This window comes from Anopheles moucheti, chromosome 2 (genome assembly GCF_943734755.1).
Source record: "Anopheles moucheti chromosome 2, idAnoMoucSN_F20_07, whole genome shotgun sequence".
NCBI classification, from domain to species: Eukaryota; Metazoa; Arthropoda; class Insecta; order Diptera; family Culicidae; genus Anopheles; species Anopheles moucheti.
In genome coordinates this window covers 65,630,537-65,652,050 of record NC_069140.1, presented here as the reverse complement: position 1 = coordinate 65,652,050, position 21,514 = coordinate 65,630,537, and the positions used below count along the sequence as shown (strand labels likewise).

General features: G+C 41.6%; 1 protein-coding gene across 1 annotated transcript; it reads right to left on the bottom strand.

Annotated features, from left to right (window-relative positions):
• Nucleotides 1–1,936: 1,936 nt before the first annotated feature.
• LOC128298578 (uncharacterized) lies at nt 1,937–2,547 on the bottom strand. The gene is made up of 2 exons (XM_053034347.1): nt 2,409–2,547; nt 1,937–2,337 (listed from the first exon to the last, which is right to left on the bottom strand). The coding sequence occupies exons 1-2, from the start codon at nt 2,545–2,547 to the stop codon at nt 1,937–1,939; spliced, it is 540 nt and encodes a 179-aa protein (XP_052890307.1).
• Nucleotides 2,548–21,514: the final 18,967 nt, after the last annotated feature.

Here is a 21,514-nt window from a genome sequence, read left to right as displayed (position 1 = left end):
CACTAGCACTAAGTAGGAAGTAGTTCAATAAAACGGAACTTAAAATGAAAATATATATGAAGAAACTGGATTTTTTTAAAAATAAGTTGATGATGAAATGATGATTGTTTCTCAAATAAAGTTAGGATCGAACAACAATTTGAACTACTACCAAAACATAATTGCGTAGTAATATAGTTTATTCCACAATTTTACAGAGTTCAATCCTATATGAAAGTGTGCAACAATGGAAATAATGCTATTGAATCTGGCTGGGGAGGTACTCCGATAGGAAGCTGAATTAAGGACTGGGATGGTATGAAAATAGGAACAAGTTTGCATTTTATACAAGTATGCGGCAATTCCACCTTCAATGTGGGAACATTAAGTTTCACTTTGAATATACAAAGCTGAACTGACGAAATTTGTATGTCTGATAAAATATAGTCCTCGTCAGACACTACATTGAACAACTCCTCACATGATTCTACCATGTTACCAACAATTACAAAAGAGTTTTCGTTTTTTTTTTACACCTAAAAACTTGATGATACTATTGTCCTTAGTTAAAAACCAACGATTCTGGAACTGCTTCTGGAGAGAAAAATCCGCATATTAATATTAATATTATCCGCATATTATGAAAACGACCATTTGTTTTGAGCAGGGGATAATTAGGAACGGTTAACGTACCGGCCTTTATAACATGACTACGTTCGATCAATCTACCAGCAGTCTGTTCTACTATTTTAGTTCCAGATTTAACGCACTGCTTGACGAATCGCAAATTAATTTCAAATTCATAGGCCGAATAAGAATCCAACGGTCCATACTTCATAACTTCTAGACCTACATGCTGTAGGTTGTGAATATTGCTTATTAAATTTGACCGCCAAAAATATTTTCCGAAATGTCGAACGAATTCATCTAACATTTTACTTGCAAGAGGCCAATATTGTTGGTGCGCTTTTGCAGAAAAAATCGTTATTCCGCAAAAGTAAAACAAAAAATGATTGAATTGTGATTCTTGCTTGAAAATATCTTTCAATATAACTACACTAAAATAGTGTAGGAAGGTCCGATACTCTGTAGCTTTCCATAAAGGAACTTCGTTCAGGTGCCGGATTCTACGGGGTATTTCAGAAGGGAGCCGTATTTTCATCATAAAGGCTGATGTAGCTTCCTTCTGCCGAGGAAACAAGTGGTCCACATTTTCAAAATTATCGTCAAGAATGCCTGCTAAAATTTTTTGAGGGCCTCCTTCATCCACTAAATGAAGCCTATCCGAAACGGGAATACCTTCGACAATATCAAAACCGTCGATGTCCTCTAGAGGAGTGCGCCATGGTTTGTGATGCAATTTGTCCATTCTTTGTCTAAACCCTGCGTCGGTACGCGGCTCAGCGTTTACCGAATCAAAAATTATTTTGTTAGAGTCGCTATTTTCGATTGTCATTCCAACACAAGTGCACTTTAAGCATCCATGTCTCGCGTTGTAATTCATGGTAGCTGCAAATATACAAATAAAACAATTGATGCGTATATTTTTCTGTCTACCATTTAATCAACAATTACTGCAAGCTGGACATACCTTTTAAAGTGGTCCGCATTGGTGAGTCGGCAATAAATGCACGAAGAGAAAACGGCACTAACTTTTCTCCGAACTGTAAACCTCTTTTCTGCAGATCATTAATTTCTTCAACTAATGGTCTTAAAAACTCTTCAATATTAGGTTTAGCAGAACCGCCGAAAGCTCCAACTATCAATGCCGGGTGTTTAGCGAGTTCTACCACACGAATCTGTATTGGCCAAAGTTGTTTACGAGAACTTCTAAACAGTGGTAGCCCATCGATCGACACATCGATCGTTAATTGTTCCACTTCCGGCACAGCATTTCTAAAATGAGTCAAAATTTCAGTGCAATTTTTCGGACCAACCAAGTTATATACAAAACTACTTACTCAAAATATTTCAGAAGGACTTTTTCAATGCCATGATACCATAAATGGCCCCCTTGAATTGATTTGATTTCAGATCCAATTTGGGAGGGCGTTTTTAAAAGGGTTCGTTTAGTTTTGGGTACTTTTGCGTTGAAGTACTTTCTCAAAATTGCAAGGAACCCTTCGGTTAAAAAGCGAGATGCACGGACCAGAGTTATAAGATGCACAAGTGCATCTTTCAAATTTAAATTATTCATGAAATGATATGTGGCATCTGCGTCAATACCTTCCTCGGTGGATACATCCATATCCTCGATTTCTATCGTATTATCGATAGTATTACTTCTAATACTACCGACAGCTCCAGTTGCAGAACTGCATGATGCAAACAGAGATTCAAGATCCTGTTGCGTAATTTCTGAAAACCAAGATAACCAAATAACATACAAATATAGCTAAAAGCAATAATAAAACAAATTTTAAACTTACCCACTCCTAGTTCAGGCCATATAGTGGTCGAAGCTGCTTCTAGTGTGATGTTTAAAGCATCGACGCTACTTGCAGCTTCGTTTAACAACCTAGTTCGTTTTTTATAAAAATTTCCAGTCTGCTTAGAACGCTTCGACATTTTGATATTTGTTAATAAGGCACTTTAGGAAAACTTTCTGTAGGGCACTCGACTTCAGCTAGTTACTGAATCTGCACGTTTATCGCGACAACGGATCGACGGAAAAGGATGATTTATTCCAAATTTTCGTTTCTTATATAGTAGTTTTATAACCATGTATTGGTGAATGTAGTATTGTAACTTTCAAACGTATTGGTGGAGTCGATCGGGACCTTTCTTTCCTATGATATTCTCTATTTGATCCTAAACAAATAATTAGCCTAGAGTAAAGTGCTATCTCGATGATAAACGATGAAGGATTCAATGTTTTACTTAAACATGTGTTCGGAGCACATATCCTGTCCGCCTAACAATTTATTTTTACTGAACGAGCCTCTTTTTATGGCCGATCCTGAAAACGTTCGTTACCTAGTTTTATGGCTTGACCGATCGTGGCTATTGCATTCGTATGGTTCGGTTCGTAGAGTTGCTCTTGCCTTTGCGCTATTTTTCCCACTTTATGGTTTCCGGTTATGCTTGTTTCCGGTCTCGTGTATTGCGCCTTTCGATGCTCATATGTTTATTTTGGCAAACGATAACGATCCTTCCACAAGTTACAAGTTAAACGCATTGCTTTCAAACTAATAATCAAAATGAGTTTCGTAACAGAAATATCGTCTCGTTCTCAACAGGTCTCGATATTGACAACACGACCAAATTGACATATTATTTTTGGGAACAATCAGAATGCCATTCTTACAAGTTGGTGCAAGTTTGTTCTAAAATCAATGAGATTGAAATACAAAATATGCAAAAAAATATCCAAAGGTTGCAAAAACAGAGCTAAGAAAACAAGTTGACGTGCGACAGTACGGTACATGGATCAGAGGGGCATAACGTATCACGGAAGTAAGGAGAAACGCTGCAAAATTGAGTTCCGTGAGTGGGGTTCTCATATTTTGTACGGCCGGGAGTTAAACTCCAGCAACCAAACATAGCATATAAACGTAAACATAACATAACTGTCAGTCAAGCTAAAATTTGACAGTTCAGTGACAGACGGAAATAAATCAGAGTGGACACACAGCCACATCAACGACAGGCAAAATCACGTGTTCTTTTATTTAATGCGCAAGAAATCAGAGAGTATCGCATTAATCTCTGATTCCCTGTTGAACGGAAATAATCGAGCACCTCGCTTTTCCCTGTTTGATACCGATCGGAAGCCTTCGAGTTGTTGCATTTAGCGATTGCCGTGTACATGTACAGTATTGGACAAAACATGTGCAACCAATCTATCCCAATCTTGAAACGAGAAACATGTTGTTGTTGTTGTCTAATATTAGAGAGGCTTTGGACCTCCTGCGTCTCTTTCGCCTCTGGTGGTAAAAGGGGGAAAGGAGTTTGAAAAGGAAAGGGGAAAGGATGTGAGAGGGGTAAAGTTTGAGATTTTGAGGAATCTCGAACCTAATTACCCAGGATGTGGCATACTATATAAAAATAGTAGAATCTGCACCTTGGGGAAAAAAGTAGGGTTGTTAAGGTAGCCCAAACCTATTGCCATTAAGAGCCGACAGACTAGTGGTATAGTCGAATTCGCCCAATGGTTTTTATTTTTTATTCCTCTCTGAAATCAAATATAAAATTATTATTGTATTATAACTGTGAATATGGTATTATATTTGTTTATATAGTTTAGTTTTTTTCAGGAATCTTATTAGTTTCCTCTGTTCTGTAGGGTGAGGCGACAGAACTGTGTCTAGATTAAAATCCAGATCGCACTGATCTCTCTGTATTTCGTACCCGTAACATTCAGTAAGCAGATGCCGGACCGTGATTTGGGTACCGCAAAATTGGCAGAAAGGTGGGGGTGATTTTGAGAGTAGGTAACTGTGTGTGATGAAAGTATGACCAATACGTAATCTTAATAACACCTGTTGGTCCTTGTTATTGTTAAGATCTTCCCAGGATTGGGTAGAAATTTTAATGGATCTTAACAAACCTGATTGTTCTTTTTGCCAGTTTCTCTGCCAAGATGAAAGAATATTATGTTTTACCTGCTTCATAAGGTCATTTCTAGATATAGAGTAAGTACATGGATATGTTGATAGTCGACCTTCGTTTGCCAGTTTATCTGCTATTTCATTTCCAGTGATTCCAATGTGGCTCGGAACCCAACAAAATGTAATATTATCGATTTGAGGAATTGATTCTATTGCTTGAATATGTGGGTCTTTAACGTGCCCTTGTTCAATCGCGGCTAATACGCTTGCATTGTCAGTAAAGATCACGTTGGGTTTTTCCGAATTGTAATTTTCTTCTCCTGCGATGCATATGCCAATAGCCTCAGCGGAGAATATTGATGTATGATCTGGGAGTTTTATTGCACAATTTGTATTTGAGGAGTATATTCCACATCCTGCGGAGTTATCAGAAATAGAACCATCGGTGTAAATGTTATGATATTTGGAAAATTTTTGGTTTATATGGGCTAAAGTCAATTGATGTGTTTGTTTGCTGTTTGGTCTGTTCATATTATAAATAGTCCAATCTATTCCCCTAGTCTATCTATCTAATAACCCAAGGGCGATCAGAAACACGGGAAAGTTTGATAATGTCCGGCATTGTGCAATTTGTGATGTTTTTGTAATAGTTATTAGCTCTTAAGACAAGAGAAGTACACTCCATATCTTTTTCTAGGCTGCGTAGAGTTGTAGCTATCAAACGAAGAGTGATGATATGTGAAAATGGAAGCATGCCACTTTCACAAAGCAGTGATCTTAGAGGGCTAGTAACAAAAGCTCCCGTGGCGCTTCTAATAGCCGCATGGTATATTGGGGAGAATATTTTATCTAATTTATCAAAGTCTACACACAACAATTCCAACCCATATAAGATTTTGGGTACCAACCAGCAGTTGACTAAACGTAGCATAATAGAACGAGAAGCTCTGGCTTTGTAGGAACCTAACATTCTAAACACGTTTAAATAGGATTTTGTAGATGTTTTAAGGGTTTTTAAATGAGCATTGAATGAAAATTTAGAATCTAGAGTGATTCCTAATATTTTTGCTGTAGTAACATTTGGGATAATTTCGTTTTTCATGGTGATATGCCTTAATTTTTTGGAGAATCCCAGTTTGCCAATACGAAGTGTTTTGCATTTTTCAAGGGAGTTTCGGAAACCTGTAACGTTACACCAATTATTAAGTTTTTGAATACAATTATGTAGGTTTTTCCTGGTTTGACTGGACGATGATGTTGAAGAAATTAATACAATGTCATCAGCATATATTATTGGTGTTATATTGTGCGGAATGAAAGAGAATATTGATTCGATACTAATTAAGAATAATGTAGGGGAAAGGATAGCACCTTGTGGAACTCCGTTATCTATTGTTTTAGGTTGGGATTGGGTATTACCGAAATTAACAGAAAAAGAGCGAACTTCAAGAAAATGTTGTAAAAATATTGGGAGATTTCCTTGGAAACCCAAACGAACTAGTTGTTGGACTATTCCGTGTCGCCATGTTAGATCGTATGCCTTAGCGAGATTGATTATACCAAGATCTATAAATTTGCTATTTTTTCTCGCTGCTGTAATTATATTATCCAACTGAACAAAGTATGATTCTGTGCCATGTCCGCTCCGAAAAGCGTGCTGGTTTTGATGAATGAGTTTTCTGGATTCTAATTCATAAACAAGTCTTCTGTTAACCATTCGTTCGAGGATTTTAGATATGCAGTTTAAAAGAGAAATAGGTCGATAACTGTCGACAGAGAAAGGGGATTTATTTGGTTTGAGGATGGGGATGGTGAAACTAAATTTCCAATGTTCCGGGATTTTTCCCGAAATCCAGATTTCGTTATATAATTTAAGGAGGTAGTCTAACGCACAGTGAGGTAGGTGTTGAAGGAGAGGGTACCCTATTCCGTCTGGACCAGCTGATTTTCCTTTACACTTTTTTAGAGCGTAGAGGAGTTCATTCATATTAAAAGGTTTATTGTATTTGATGTTGGAGTTTGTATTAAAAGATGGTCTATTACTTTCAGCGACTCTTTTGTGAGCTAGGAACGAATTGGGATAACTAGAGTTGGATGAAATAGATTGGAAATGCTTTGCAAATTTTTCGGCTACAGTAGAGGGGTCATTTGTAGGGTTTTGTGGATTGAGGAGAGTAGGGAAATTCGTGTTGGATTTTTTGCCGTTTAATACATTTATTCGCCGCCACATTTCCTTGGAGGAAATGAATGGGTTAATTTCTTGAACAAACTTATCCCAGCTATCTTGCTTAGCTTTGGCTATTACTGTTCTAGCCAGTTTGATCGCTTATTTATAATTCTGTATTAAATCAGTGCGGATATGGTCATTCAGATTCGTTTTGGGTAGTTTTCGGAGCTGTCTAAGATGTTTCCTTCTAGCTTTTATTGCTTCTGCAACCTCTTTATTCCACCAAGGAACGTATTTTTTTGGAATAGTCCCGTTGGTTTTTGGTATACTTTTGGAGGCAGCTTCAAGGATCAGCTCAACGAGTCTCGACTCATTGACTGTTAATATACTCCATGGAAAACTACTTAGAATTCGTTGATATTTGGACCAGTCTGCATCTTTGTACTTCCAACGAGGACGGAAAGAAGGACGATTTGGATGGGTGTTTACAGAGTTGTAGTTGACTATGAATGGGATGTGGTCACTACCGATGAGGTCGTTCTCCGATGAGAGATTGAAATTGGAAGCTATATATGAAGATATTGAACAGTGGTCTATTGAGCTGCCATGTCCAGTAGAAGGGTCTATCCGAGTAAGGAATTTATGGTAGAGAGTGTGGATCTGGTTGTTTTCTAGGATGTTACTAATCTCTGTCCCGCGCTTATTTGTTTGGGGGCATCCCCATTCAGTGCACTGTGCGTTGAAATCTCCTACAATAAGGATTGGATGAGGGATTTTAGCAAGAGTACTGTTTAACTCGGTTTCAATGTCGTGGTTAAAATTAGGTGATAGATATAAACCGAGAATATATAGGCTCGTGTTTGTATATCAGCATTTTTAACTCATTCAGGTTATTGGAAAAACTACGAATATTCCAATTCAATATGAGTTTTTGTATATGATCTGTACTTGAATTATTTGAATTAGGCTGGACATCGAATTTTAAAATTATAAAAAAGAGAGTGATCGGGGACTATTCTTCTGAATTGGTGTAGTATAGTTACTTACGGTTTCCTTTTTTTGGTTTTTTAACTGATAACTCTTCACTGGATGAGGACAAAAGGTGCTTAAACATACCAGATTTTTTCGTGATTGCCGAATCATTTTTTAACAATGATGTTTCGTCCATATCAGATTCTGTACCGTTGTGTTTTTGTTCTGTCTTGTTGAGCTTGTTTGTGAGTTTTTCAATGGTACTCGTAAGTGAGGTTATCTGTTCCTTTAGCATGTTAACAGTTTGGGAAAGGTTCTCAATAATTTTGTCCTTTGGGTCTACTTTTTGAGCTGCGGCTATTATTTGTTGGGCAAAGCTGTTTGAAGATTGTTTGTGTGTGTTTTGTTTGTATGCTATTCTCGCATCGCGGAGGGAGTAATTGTTGTCGACTTTAATTTTTATTATTTCGGCTTCCTCGATGTATATCGGACATTTTATGTCGAAGCTGTTATGGTTACCGTTACAGTTTGTACAGATTGCCAAGGCGTTACATTCTCCTTGTGATTGCTTTCCACATGATGCACATATTTCAATACTATTGCAATTTTTAGTTGTGTGGCCAAATTTAAGGCATTTGTTGCAACGCATAGGACGCGGGTAATATACTCTGGTTTTAATTCTTTCCAGACCTATGACAATGTATTCTGGGATTCGCGTAGCTTGCATTGTAACAACGTAAGAGTTGGTCGGGATAGATTGGCCGTTTGATTTCTGTTTGTGTTTGTGTGTTTTTTTATTTCTTCGAGCTCCATTGTGCTGATTGAGTTGCAGGAGAAAACAAACTTAACTGAGTTAAGTGTCGGGTGAGGTGTTATTGTAACTGTTTCCCCGTTTATCAGTGCGGTGATTTTTTGCAGTTCTTGGAAGTTTTTACCGATCTGGTTTCGATAAGAAAGTTACTGGGGTCAATTTGTCGCCCCAGCTCTACCTTACCGATAGCCTGTTTGACAGTATCGCTAAGAATCCATGGATTCCTGGGTAGCTGTTTACCTTCTGCAGCGCGAACAATCAAAAATCGTTTTTCTCCGTATTCGTTATTTAAGTCTAGATATGTGGGTAACGTTCTCCCGTTATGTTCCCTAGTAGGGAGCGGGGGGAACCCGGCAGTGACAGCCGGCGGACCCGTCATGGTTTGAAGCAGTTCTAGGAACTTCACTTGTTGTTTTTTATAATTCCTCTGTGTGATATGAACTAGGGTTAGGGAATTGGAGAAGTGTGGTACAAGGGGGAGAATACACAACTACTGTTTTTGGCACTGTTTTAAAAACACGACTGTTCACTACGAGCGGCCGATAGCAACTGAAACGAGAAACATGTTTGTTTATTTTATAGAAACAGAACTTTTCATGTTTATCATAACAACAAAACATTATTCATACATAACAATTCATGAAAAATATAAAAAAATAAAGGGTCAACGTTTTTTTCTTACATAAAACAAGTGCAACTTCGCGTGTTGTTAACCAAATTTAAATTGGCTTTCAATATTTCATTGCAAATCCTTTGTTTTCAATTACGGCCTTGCATTTGCATAGACATAGACTCGATCATATGATGAATGGAGTTTTGTGGAATTGCTGCCTATGCCTTTTGGATTTGTGCAAACAACTGACCCTTTTGTCGAACACCTTCATGATCAATTCGCTGATTCACGATCTCCTACAGGTTTTCTATAGGGTTCAGATCCGGAGATTGGGACGGCCAGTCCATCACCATTATTTCGTTGTCCTTAAACCACTGTTTCTCACTTTGGCGGTATGCTTGGCGTCTTTATCTCGTTGGAATATCCATTTTAATGGCATATTCCTTTCTGCATAAAGCAGCAAAAAATATTTTGAGATGTTATTGTACATGAAACGGATCATTATTCCATTGATTTGATGAATTGCCCAGACTCCAGACTATAACATCGCTTCCGAAAATGTTGAACTTTGACTCATCATTGAAAAGAAAACTGTCCGCCATTTCTTTACATCCCAGCCAATATGAGATTGAGCAAACTTAAGTCTTTTCTTCCGGTTCCTAAGTGAAATCAGAGGTTCAATGCTTCAATGGCAACTCGTCTGATTGTCCGGTCCGAAACAGATCAAAATCCTTTCGCACCTTGAAGGAAAACGTGAAAGGATCTGTAGGTTTCTACAATTTATTATTACAAAGTGTGTTTCTTCACGATATCAGGTGATACCGGTGTTCGCGCACGCAGGAGTGTATCGAGAGAAAGAGATCGCTTCTTCGATCGGCCGCCTTTTCATACGCACCTATCCTAGCTTACGCACCTGTCCTAGCTATTCGTGTCCTGCCCGACTCTTGCGTTATTTGCTACTCTCTATTCGTTATCCTACTTAACCCTTAACATAGCGGAATGTTATACACGGCACGAAACTGATATTTTAGTTATAGGATAGGCGAACATCACAGATCCTTTTTAATACATTTGACGATCATAGAGCCCTCATTTGACGTGGTGGACCGTGGTCTTTCACCTCTGTTGTCTACAGAAATCTTTCCTGTTGAACGAAGTTTTGAAACACAGTCTAGAAACGGTCAATTTTTTCAATCGGTATTTATCACAAATCGTTTTTTGTGACGTTCCACTCTAGTAATTATTATTATTATGATTATTATTATACGGACATAATTTGTCCGCCCAAAAGGAATCTTATAGTCTAATTACAAATCTAATATCGCGTCAGAGGAGATTAAACTAAACTATACATATTGCTAAACTAAACATAAACCGAGCCCAAAAGGTAAATATCGAGATGTAATAATCGAAATGGTGAAAAAAGCAGTTAAATGATTTCATAGCTCGCAGAAATGGATCATTTTGGCCGTAAGAGGTAAGGCGCACCGGAATGAATAAAGGACGGGATCGGAGACGACGACAAGGAACATAGGTTTAGTATAGATAGTAAGGATGGGGCATCCGTATTGTTGAGGAGAATTTTAACGATGAAAATAGTTCATCGATAATTGTCTTTAGTAGTTCCAATCCAAAGCTGTTAGGAGTCATTTTGGTATCTAGTAACATAATAAAAAGGAAAACAACAGTACTGACCTTTCTCAATATTTATCAATAAGTATGTCTTGTTACAATAATGCAAGGAAGAACACATTTGTCACCAAACGAAACTTTATCTACCTTAAACAATGTTTCTTGATATAACAGCGAGAAAAAGTTGTGTATTCACTTATCGGTTAAAACAGGTTTAGTCTATTTTTTAACATAACACGGAACAATTAACAATTTCACATATATATCACGATCACCGCGTCTGCCCGGTTAGACGGTTGGGGAACAGGAGAGCGCAACCCATCTCGTCCCGTTGACAGCTGACAACTTAATGCCTAGTGAGTAGCACAGGGTGGTCCTAACATCTCCCTTCTTTAACACGTTGACTGCCACGGTACATGTTCACTGAACTACCCCGTCAGGCCACCGAATCACTCGTAGAAACAATTGCATTTGCATTCGGTTTTTTCTCCTTCTCTTTTAAATTACATTCACCAATTCTATTTGTTGTCTCAGTCGCTCCAAAATGTTGTTTGTTGTGCTAATATATTGGAACATTCTTGGAACATCTCCTCCTCCCTTCCTCTCACAAAAGTCGGTGAAATTCCGACTCCAACTCCTGCTAGCAAGGAAATCGGATTTATAAGACTCTGACAATATCACTTCTATGAATTCCTCCGTTTTACCTATAATCAATTTTTCTACTGAGTGATTAAGCTTTTTGAATACTTTAGTTGTACTTCGGATCTTTTAGCGCAAGGTTCATCCCAAGATATTTCGCGGCAAAGATGCCATATCGGACCAAATGGCCACAACAATGAGGAAAGGCGTCAAATGGTACCGAAAGCTAGGAATCGAGCTTTATTTAGGAACCTCTGTAGTAAACGCCTTAGTGGCTTTTAAAACTGCAACAAAAAAACATCGACATAAGAGAATTTAGAGAGATGATTGCTTCTGAATTGTTACAAATACCCGTAAAAAATACAACTAATTTCAGTCCGCAACAAGTACATCAGGTTTTAGCCATCCGTCAGGACTCTCATGGGAAAAAAATTGCGACGCGCATATAAACAATGGTACAACAATAAGAGACAAAATATGGGCCACTTAAAGGCACGTGAAACTGTTAAAAGATCGTTTACATATCGTTCAAGCAGTCCCGATCAACTTCAACTTTGTGCTGAGTGTTTTAATATTGTTTATCAAAAATAAACGATCAATAAATGAGAATAGAAACATAATAGAAATTCTCTTTTTTACTTAGAATAAATAACCACGAAAAAAAGCACTGTGAAGGCAAAGGAATCAAATATGTGCAAATTTATCGCGTGTAAATCGTCTGTTTCAACGTAAAATGTGTCAGCCACTATATGGCTGACGTGGCCCGATCGAAAAAAACCCGTCAGCCACATAGTGGCTGACATGGCGGTCAACGTGTTAACACGTGTATTCCCAGATCGCAAATGTCACTGAAAAGACGTCTTTTGGCGGTCTTACCGCCCGCCGTTAGACCGCCGAAAGACGTCTTTTTAACGAGGGTTTAGACCGATTTTGACATTTGCCGCAGCCAAAAAATTGGCAACGCTGCCAAAAACAAAATTTTCAGCTCCATCTCCCCTTCCCCTCTCACCCTTCCCTCTTGGTTGTTTTTTTCTTCTATGCATCCCTCAATCATTTTACCGTCTATATTTAGAATCGAACTCGTATTGCGTGTGTCTCAATCTTCAGTATGTTATGTATTTGTCTTTTACGTCTGTGTTGAGTTGGGGGTTAAAATAGGGCTATAAAAGCACCCATGATGGAGTCAAGCGATATATGCACTGCTGTGTATGTCTTCGTCATGAATTTGCGCTAGATGCACCAAATTGATGGTGCAATAAAAGGTCGGTATGTATTTTGGTTTCGTTGAAGCTTCAGCCTCAGAGAAAAGTGTTTCCTGGATTGAATGGAGGTATAAATAGTCTCTATTTTACATGCATTTTCGGACACTGATTCCAGTGGAACAGCATCATCATTACCGTCATCAAACCATCATGAGTTTGTCTCGTCTTGTTTTCCTGGGATTGTAACGTAAACTATTGTCAATATATTAGAGGGGCAAATATAATGTAACAAGAGCTCTGCTTGCAACCAAACGTGCGATAATAATTTAACTTCCACGACGAAGAATATCACATGCACATTCATAGGTCGGATGCGGTGATGAAAATTGTAACCTATTTTAACCACTGCGAGATGGCACTGGAGCTGTTGTGCGATGTAAAAGGATCATCTAAAGGTTAAGGACCCTCTTCTAGTACAAGATGGACCTGTATCATGGTAAAAAAGCACATTCATTTCTTTCATTCCTTTGGTTCTGCCGGCAGCATGATCATGACGGTGGTACCGGTTGCACGAACATGACGGTGATAAAGAAGCGAATAAGGCTTTATTCGCAATGGCAGAAGATGCAGAAGACTCCTCACTGTTATTTTCAACATGTAAACAACTGCATTTCATATAAATGCAGATAAAACTTGTTCGTTTCTGCAGCGGCTTCTCTCATGTTGTTTACGTGAGCTTCTTCTTCTTCTTTTTGGTGAAGGTGTGACAACCAATATGCTGCCCAAGATACCAACATCAACAATAGCAATGCCCCCGAAGGTGGGCTAAAACTTGCAAAATGTTGAAAAATCGTCTAAATGTTAATAAAACGTAGTTGTAAAATTAGTTAAAATCTTCTTAAAGTCATATAAGATAAAATTGCTGACCATAATGCAGTAAAAATGCCTTAAAACACGTGCACTCTTGAACTCTGTAGCGTAAATCGACAATGTTAGTCCGTCCGGCTGTCTTTTGCATTTTGGGTTGCCACATCAACCATTCGTGGGTGATAGTAACATTTCCTAGGGGGCCACATCAATCAATTTTTGGGTGATTACAAAAGCGCTCAACGTACCGTGCTAATACGGACAGCGCTCTAAAACAAATCATGCTGTTATAGCATTTCCATTTGAACATACTATCTGTTGTGTCGTCACTCGTTAAAAATATATGCTGAGACAATTACACATTAAAACTCGTTTATTCTAAAATTAAGACACGCACGGTATCATGACAAACGACCGTCTCCAGTGGACGCACAAACGAGAAGAGAGCCTGCACCAACGAGACAAGGGCCACACAAACGAGAAGGATCGCAAGGATCGCGAGAGCGATCAGTATGCGCGAACAGTCTACGGCACATCGGTTGCTGTCGGTTCCCAGATAGCAACGAGTAATAGACTGGCTGCGTACGTGACCAAGGTGCACACAACACTATCTTACCTTTGTAAAATTGTATGTTTTATATAAATGTAAATTTAAGTTTCGGGAGCGTACAAAAAGTGTGCTGTAACAACGAGAGTCCAGGATACGACTGATTCCTTTATTACTCCTTTAAGTTTAAGTTATGTTTGAGTACCTCGGTCCCTCACGACACTCACCAGGGGTGTGGCAAATCGGAGGTTTCCGCCTGCGATCTTGATCCCGAGCCACTCGTTTTAGTGAAAATAAAACTCGAGTTGTTAGTTTTAACTTTTTTCTTCTTTATTCCACTGAGAGAAGCGCAGGGATAAAATCTATCAGTGTTCTCATCTCCGCTTCTCCTTTGCCACTGATCCTGTTTCGCTTAACTCCCGTTTTCTGTCGCGTCGCGACATTTCGTCCTTAACTGACAGTTCGCCAACTGTCAGTTCTCATCAACGATGGCCGCGCAAATTACAAGGGGTGATAAACTTTTTTTTTTCGATTTTTACATTCGACCCTCCTGACTCATAATCGGTCCCTGATTATCCTCTTCGTCTTCTTCTTCCACGGTTGACGCAAAGGCCCATAGTTTCATATTATCTTCGCTTGAGCTTGTTTCACGAGGCCTCTGATCATCACTCGCATTTTTCATCTTCACCCCAAACATCAACTCAAACGGTGACCTGCCTGTTGTTGAGTGATAATACGTATTAATCGCTCGCTGCACCCGACTTATTGCCATTTTGAAGGATCTTCGGTTGATAGTTTGCTTAGCATCTCCAGGGCAGTTCGGTTAACACGCTCCGCCTGTCCATTTCCACGTGGCACCCCCGTGGTGCAGACAATATGCTCGATACCTCGACTCTGAACGTACTCGGCGAATGTATTGGCGGTGAAGGCTGATCCTCTATCAGTAATTATACGGGTCGGGTTCCCAAAAATAGTTGACCAACATTCTAGTTTCCGCAGGACTTCATCGGCGCCCGTGGTACGTGTAGGGTACAACCAAACAAATTTAGAAATACCATCAACAATTATTAAAATATACCTGTACTGTTTTGCGGTGGTGTCCATTGGTCCTACGTGATCCATATGCAGAGTATGCAAGGGCTCGTCCCCTTTTGGGATGGGGTTTAAGTAACCTTCTCTTAATCCCAGCTTTTTGTTGTGCAGGATACACGGTAGACAATTCGAAATGTGTTGCCTCACCTTTAACTCCAGATGTGGAATCCAAAAGTTCTGTCTTGTACCGTGCATCATTTTCTGCACTCCAATATGACCGGCATTATGAGCATCCGCTATTAGCTGTTTTTCCATCGAACGTGGGACCACCAACAAATCTTGTCCTTCCACAGTTCGGTGCAGTAGCCCACTTTTCATTCTGTATGAATCATACGTCCCTTTCTCTAGAACCGCCATAATTGCTTTAACCAGTTCATCTTTCTGTTGATTTTCCCTAATCCGCACTGACACAATCGGTACTATAGTCATTACATTCGGTGGGTACCGACTAAGACAATCAACATGTGGTAGCCTTTTTCCTGGTCGATGTTCGGTTTCAAACGTAAAGTCTTGCAAGTACATTACCCATGGTAGAACTTCACTAGGCACCTCAGCCTTTTTTAACGTTTGTTTGAATGCAATGCAGTCTGTAATGAGTTTATATGGAACACCCAAAAGATACCTACGAAATTTTTTGGTTGCCAAATAGACACACTTTGCTTCCAGGATATAGCTAAGTTTTCTCGACTCAGAATCACTTGATTTCTTGCTCCAATATCACACTGGGTGAAGCTTGCGTCAAACCACTGCATTAATACGGCACCAAATCCGTCTTTTGATGCATCGGTATGCAGTTCTGTTTTTGCACCTTGTTCATACAATCGCAGCACTGGTTCTTTTATTAGCTCTCTTTTCAGTCGTTGAAACGTAACTAACTCCTGATCACCCATTTTCAACGGAACATCGTTTTTCAGTAAGTCCGTTAGTGGGCGGGCTGTATGAGAATAATCTTGAAGAAAATTACGGAAGAACCCTGTCAATCCTAAAAATGATTGTACAGCTTTCACGGAAGTTTTCCACGACACTAATTTTCTCAGCTCCTGGAGATATCATTCCCTTTTCTACGTGATGCCCAAGGAAATTAATGGACTGTTGCCAGAAATAACACTTTTTCCACTTTACACACAATCCATGTTCTGCCGCAGTTTCCAAAACTTTCGTAGTTTTCTCAAAACACTCATTGTCAGTCTTTCCATGGATCACAATGTCATCCATATAGAGACCAAGTGAGACGAATGGTGGAAGGAGGGTTTCCGAATTGAGTTTAGGTCCCTCATTCACCTCTTCTACCTAAAGTCCTCACTGCTAGCTCCCCGCACACAGAACCCCCTTTCACAAAAATTGAGTGGTCGCAGGTACACCAACCGGCTCTTGAGCGCATAAGTCAACGGTGGTAGTTGACAGGTGTATCGTGCGGCAAGTATACTAATCGGTGTCTACTTGGGGTTTGAACGCTTGAGGCCGTTAACATACTCCTTGTGAGAAGTTTTCGGTCGTAGACATCGTGGTATGCGCCGCTGTAGGGGTGCGCCACGTGGGCAATCCCGTCACTGCAGCATTAGACTCGTGAGGTTGAGTGCGCGAAGGGTGACTATGTGGAACCATGGAGGAGCATCATTAGCCCCTTCTCCATGTAGTCTATACGTGGACCGTGCTTTGCCAATCGCGAGGGGAGTAGGCTGAAGCACGGATAGTTTCATTACTCCCGTGTGGATGCCGTGATCATCTCGAACGCCTGACATTTAACCAATGCTCATCGAGCGGCGCCGTGGGAATTTTGTTAGCTTCTTAGTAAGGACAAATGTACCCAGAGGGCCCATGCTGACGTAAATGCCTTAACGGGCCATCCGGTATGGGTTTCTGAGGCTTGAGGAGTTGTTAGACCGTAGGCGCTCCGACGAAGTTCCCTGACTATGGTGGTTCCTGATTTAACAGGCATCCTTGGCAAGGATGTGGGTTTTCTATGAAGATTCTCTCCTCCGACAATCCAAAGATATAGAGACCAAGTGTATTATCCGCTATCAACTCGTGGAACACATAATTAACGTAACGAATAAACACAGCGGGTGAGTTACAGAACCCGAAGGGTGCTCGATTAAATTCAAATAGTCCTCTTTGAGTAGCAAATGCTGTATACTTTTTCGATTCCGCTTTTATTGGAACATTTAAGAATCCGTTCTCCAAATCCATAACAGTGAACCATCTGGCTCCTTGTAACTTTTCGAGTACTTCTTCCATTATTGGAACCGGGAAGCCGTCTTTCAAAACACCAGCATTTAGCTTTCTGAAATCTATACACACACGATTTGTTCCGTCTTTCTTTTTCACCACAACTACCCTGCTCGCGAAATCTGACTTCGACGGCTTAAGCACATTTTCGCGAGAAGACTGGCATTATTCAACCCATGGTTTTAGCATGTCTCTAAATTTTTCTGGAACTACCAATTCTTCCAGGTCACACGAAATTTGTTGCACCCAGCTCTCTTCGTGCACTCCAAAGCCGTTAGCGATAAGCACCTTATCCTCCGTTATTGTCTTTCTCTCCTCGAGGAATGGGCTTGACACCATCTCTTGTCAGTCTATTCGGCATCGAATAGCCGCAACGATTCTCTTCCAATAACTACTTCGTACTTCATGGTTCCATCTGGCACGATGAAAAATGGAACTTCACGATAAATTTTTGAGTTTATCTTTACATCCGTCGAAATCCTTCCTTTTGCGGGAGTACGTTTTCCTCCGAATCCGTGTAATGCAACGGTAAGGTTCCTTACAGGTGGGGCTCCAATTCGGAGATAGGCTACGTTAGTGATGAGATTGAAATAACAACCACTATCAAACAAACTGTACAACACACAATTTCCTATTTGCATGCTCTCCGTAGGTTCCTCATAGTCACCGATTAAATTTGAAGGAGCGCTCATCATTGGTTTTCTTCCGCACTCGTTAGCCTTGTGCCCCGTTTTTTCACAACGGAAGCACTTGAGACGCAACGCGTTTCTACACGTTTTAGCCTCATGACCTGGCAAACCGCAACTACAGCATCTCAGTCCAGCGTTTCTTGATTTGCACATGCTGGCCAAATGCCCCATTTGTCCACACTTGTAGCACTTCCTACCCGTGTCTTTAGTTTCATTTCATTTCATTTCATTTTTATTAGTCAAATTGTTTGCCACAAGGGCTATACAATTACTGAAGTCTTACAATCTAAGAACATAAAAACTAAACACGAAGGGAGCAAAGACGTGGAAGAAAAAGAAAAAAAACTATAGAAAGGACTGAAAGAGGGGAGGGTAAAACAAGACATTAAGGATTGGAAGACAAAAGACGGGAGCGGAAACTATTTATAGTTATGTTGTGGTCGAACAGATTGCCCACCGAATTGAAGTCGGAGAGCGCACGCATCCACGGATCGCTCAAAGAAAACCGCGTACGACGTAGGGGGATAAGGAGAGGTGGACGAACGCGCAAGCGGTAGGAAGGGATGTAGTACGGGATAGCCGCCTGTAGGATAGGGGAGTCGATATTCGACAGGAGAATATTGGCGATAAACAACTCGCGGGCATGACTGTGGCGAACCTTGAGGCTCTCCAAGCCCAGCAGCCGACACCGCAATGGATAGGAAGGCAAGGTCGCGCGAGGGTTGCCCAGGAAGCGCTTGGTGGCAAGACGCGTGAATTTCCGTTGCACCCTCTCCAACCTGTCCAACGCGGTGGCACCCACAGGCGGCCAAACGACCGCGGCGTAGTTCAGAATAGGACGCACCCAGCAGCAGTACACAGCCTTCAAGCACAGCGGATCCTGAACCTCAGACGCCATACGAAATATGAGGCCCAGTACCTTGCTGGCTCGCTCGATGACCGAGTTGAGTTGAGGCTCGAAAGACAGCTTGTCATCGAGCCACACCCCAAGGTCTTTAACAAGAGAGACTCGTGGGAGTGTGGAGCCACAGAGCTCGTAATGATGATTCCTGACTGGGGAGCGACCGAAAGAGATGACGCAGCACTTGTCGACACAAAGAATGAGACCGTTGGCAGTGCACCACCCAGCAAACGCATCAGCAAAGTGTTGAAGGGAGTGACAGTCATGGGACGAAGACACGGGAAGGAAGAACTTGACATCATCGGCATACAGCAGACACCCATCTGGAGGGAGAGAGCTGATGCAGTCCGAGATGAAAAGGGAAAACAATAAGGGGCTCAGGACACTACCCTGAGGAACTCCCGACTTGCCGATGAATGGATCAGAGAGAACCCCCTCAACCCTTGCTCTGTAAGTACGGCCTTCAATGAAGGAACGGAACCAGAGGAGAAGAGGCCCACCGAAACCAATACGCTCGAGCTTAGCCAGGAGCAGCCTATGGGACAAGCAATCGAAGGCAGCCTTAAAGTCGGTGTAGATGACATCGACCTGCCTATCAGCAATGAGGTTAGGGAACAGGACGAGCATCAACGACATCAGGTTCGACAGGGTGGACCGTCTCGGCATAAAGCCGTGTTGGGAAGATGGGATAAGCGGAGAGACGATGGGAAGAATCACGGAATGGATGACAGATTCGAGGACTTTGAACGCTGCACAAAGGATTGAGATGCCTCGGTAATTGGAAGGGGAAGTTCGGCATCCCTTCTTGTGGATGGAAATCATCCAAACAGATCTCCATAGAGCGGGAAAGACACCCGTAGTCACCGACCTTATGAAAAGGCGAGTTAAAACGGGAGCCACAGCCTCCTTAGCGTCTATGAGGGCGGAGGAGGGGATGCCATCGGGACCAGGGGAGAAGTAGCGCTTCAGCTTGCTGAGGGCGGAGAGGACCAACGGAACATCACACTGGACGGTGCTGACGTTGATGGCGTCGCGGGGAACGCTCGATAGCCCGGACGAAAGAGATGCGGTCGATTGGTCGGGATCAACAAAAAGACCGCCAAAGTGACGCGCGAACAAATTACTTATCGCCAAAGGGGAGGAAATAGAACGGTTGCCGGAGGTCATAGAGGACGGGATGCCGGACTGGCCGCGGCGTTTGTTGGCATAATGCCAAAACGTTCTAGGGTTGGAGTGATAGCGGGATTGGATGCGCGCGATATGGGTACGGAGACAAAACCGATTGTAGCTACGGTGAGCTGCTGCGGCGTACTTAAAAACACGCAGATGGTACTGAGACCGGTGCATGCGATAAGCACGACGCGCCCGATTAAGGTCCGACTTGAGTGAACGAAGGTGCCTGTCCGACCACAGAGGTTTGGGAGGAAGGGCACGAAAGGGACAACATATAGAAAGGAATGATAAAATAACTGACGTAAAGTTAGCGACAGCATCGTCAATCGAAGGAGCCGCATCCAGGAAACTCCAGTCATGCTTATTTATGAGGCGCCCGAATTTCGCACAGTCAAGCTTCTTATAATTTAACTCGCAGGACGATGTACGAGTGGGTCGGTCCGTTGGGGTGGAAGCGACCGAGAAAGCCAGCTCTAAGGCAGGATGATAGGCGTCCTCGGCAACTAAAGCTAAAGGTGCTCGACAAACAGAACCACAGCACGGTAAGGCAGCGGAGTTGCACAATATGAGGTCTAGTTGACGACCTTGCGCATTGGTGATTCCGGAGAGCTGATTCAGATTGTTGAAACTCAGTCCATCAATGAATTCCGATTCGCGCTTTCTAAAATGAGACGGGATAAAACATATAGTATTAGAGGCGTCGGGGATCCACGTGATAAAGGGTAGATTAAAGTCGCCAAATATAAATAGTTTGTCGACTGGGCTCATGCGCTCATGGACTACACCAATGCAATCGTGCAGGGCTTCGATGATAGATGAGGAAGTGCTGTTGTAGGGCGGGATGTAGATGGCTCCGAGGTAAATATTCGAGTTGCCCTGGTCGATGCGCAACCATACTGACTTCAGCAACGTACACGGTGAGGGAAACGGCGTGGCAGCAAGCAAAGAAGAGCATGCGATGAGCACCTCGCCACCGCGTGACCGGGAACTGTTTAGGATGCTGCGGTCGCACCGGAAAGTGACGAAAGAATCTTCAAACAGTAACGAAGAAGGGATCGACGAGTCCAGCCAGGTCTCAGTCAGGACATATATGTTGTAGTCGAAATCAGAGATGGTTTGGTAATAAATGTTGACATTGTTCTCCGACAAATGATCACGCCCGAAAGAATTGGTCCAAAGTTTGCTGGTGTGGGCTGCGAGTCAGTGCTCTCTTTCGCTTACTAGGCGGGGCCTGATGTGGCAAGGATGAGCGTGGTGTGTTAGTGTGCTGTACGGATGCGTTAAACGCAGTTCCTGGGGATAAAGAAGAGAGAGAGTTGTTATGGAGAAGCGTTCTGTTGAGGCTGGGAGTATCCCTGCGATACGAGTGCATGGCGATGAGGGGATCTGCAGCCGCAGTATACGGAGAGAGATGGGATGGTAACGGACGTCGATGTGGCTCCTGATAAGTG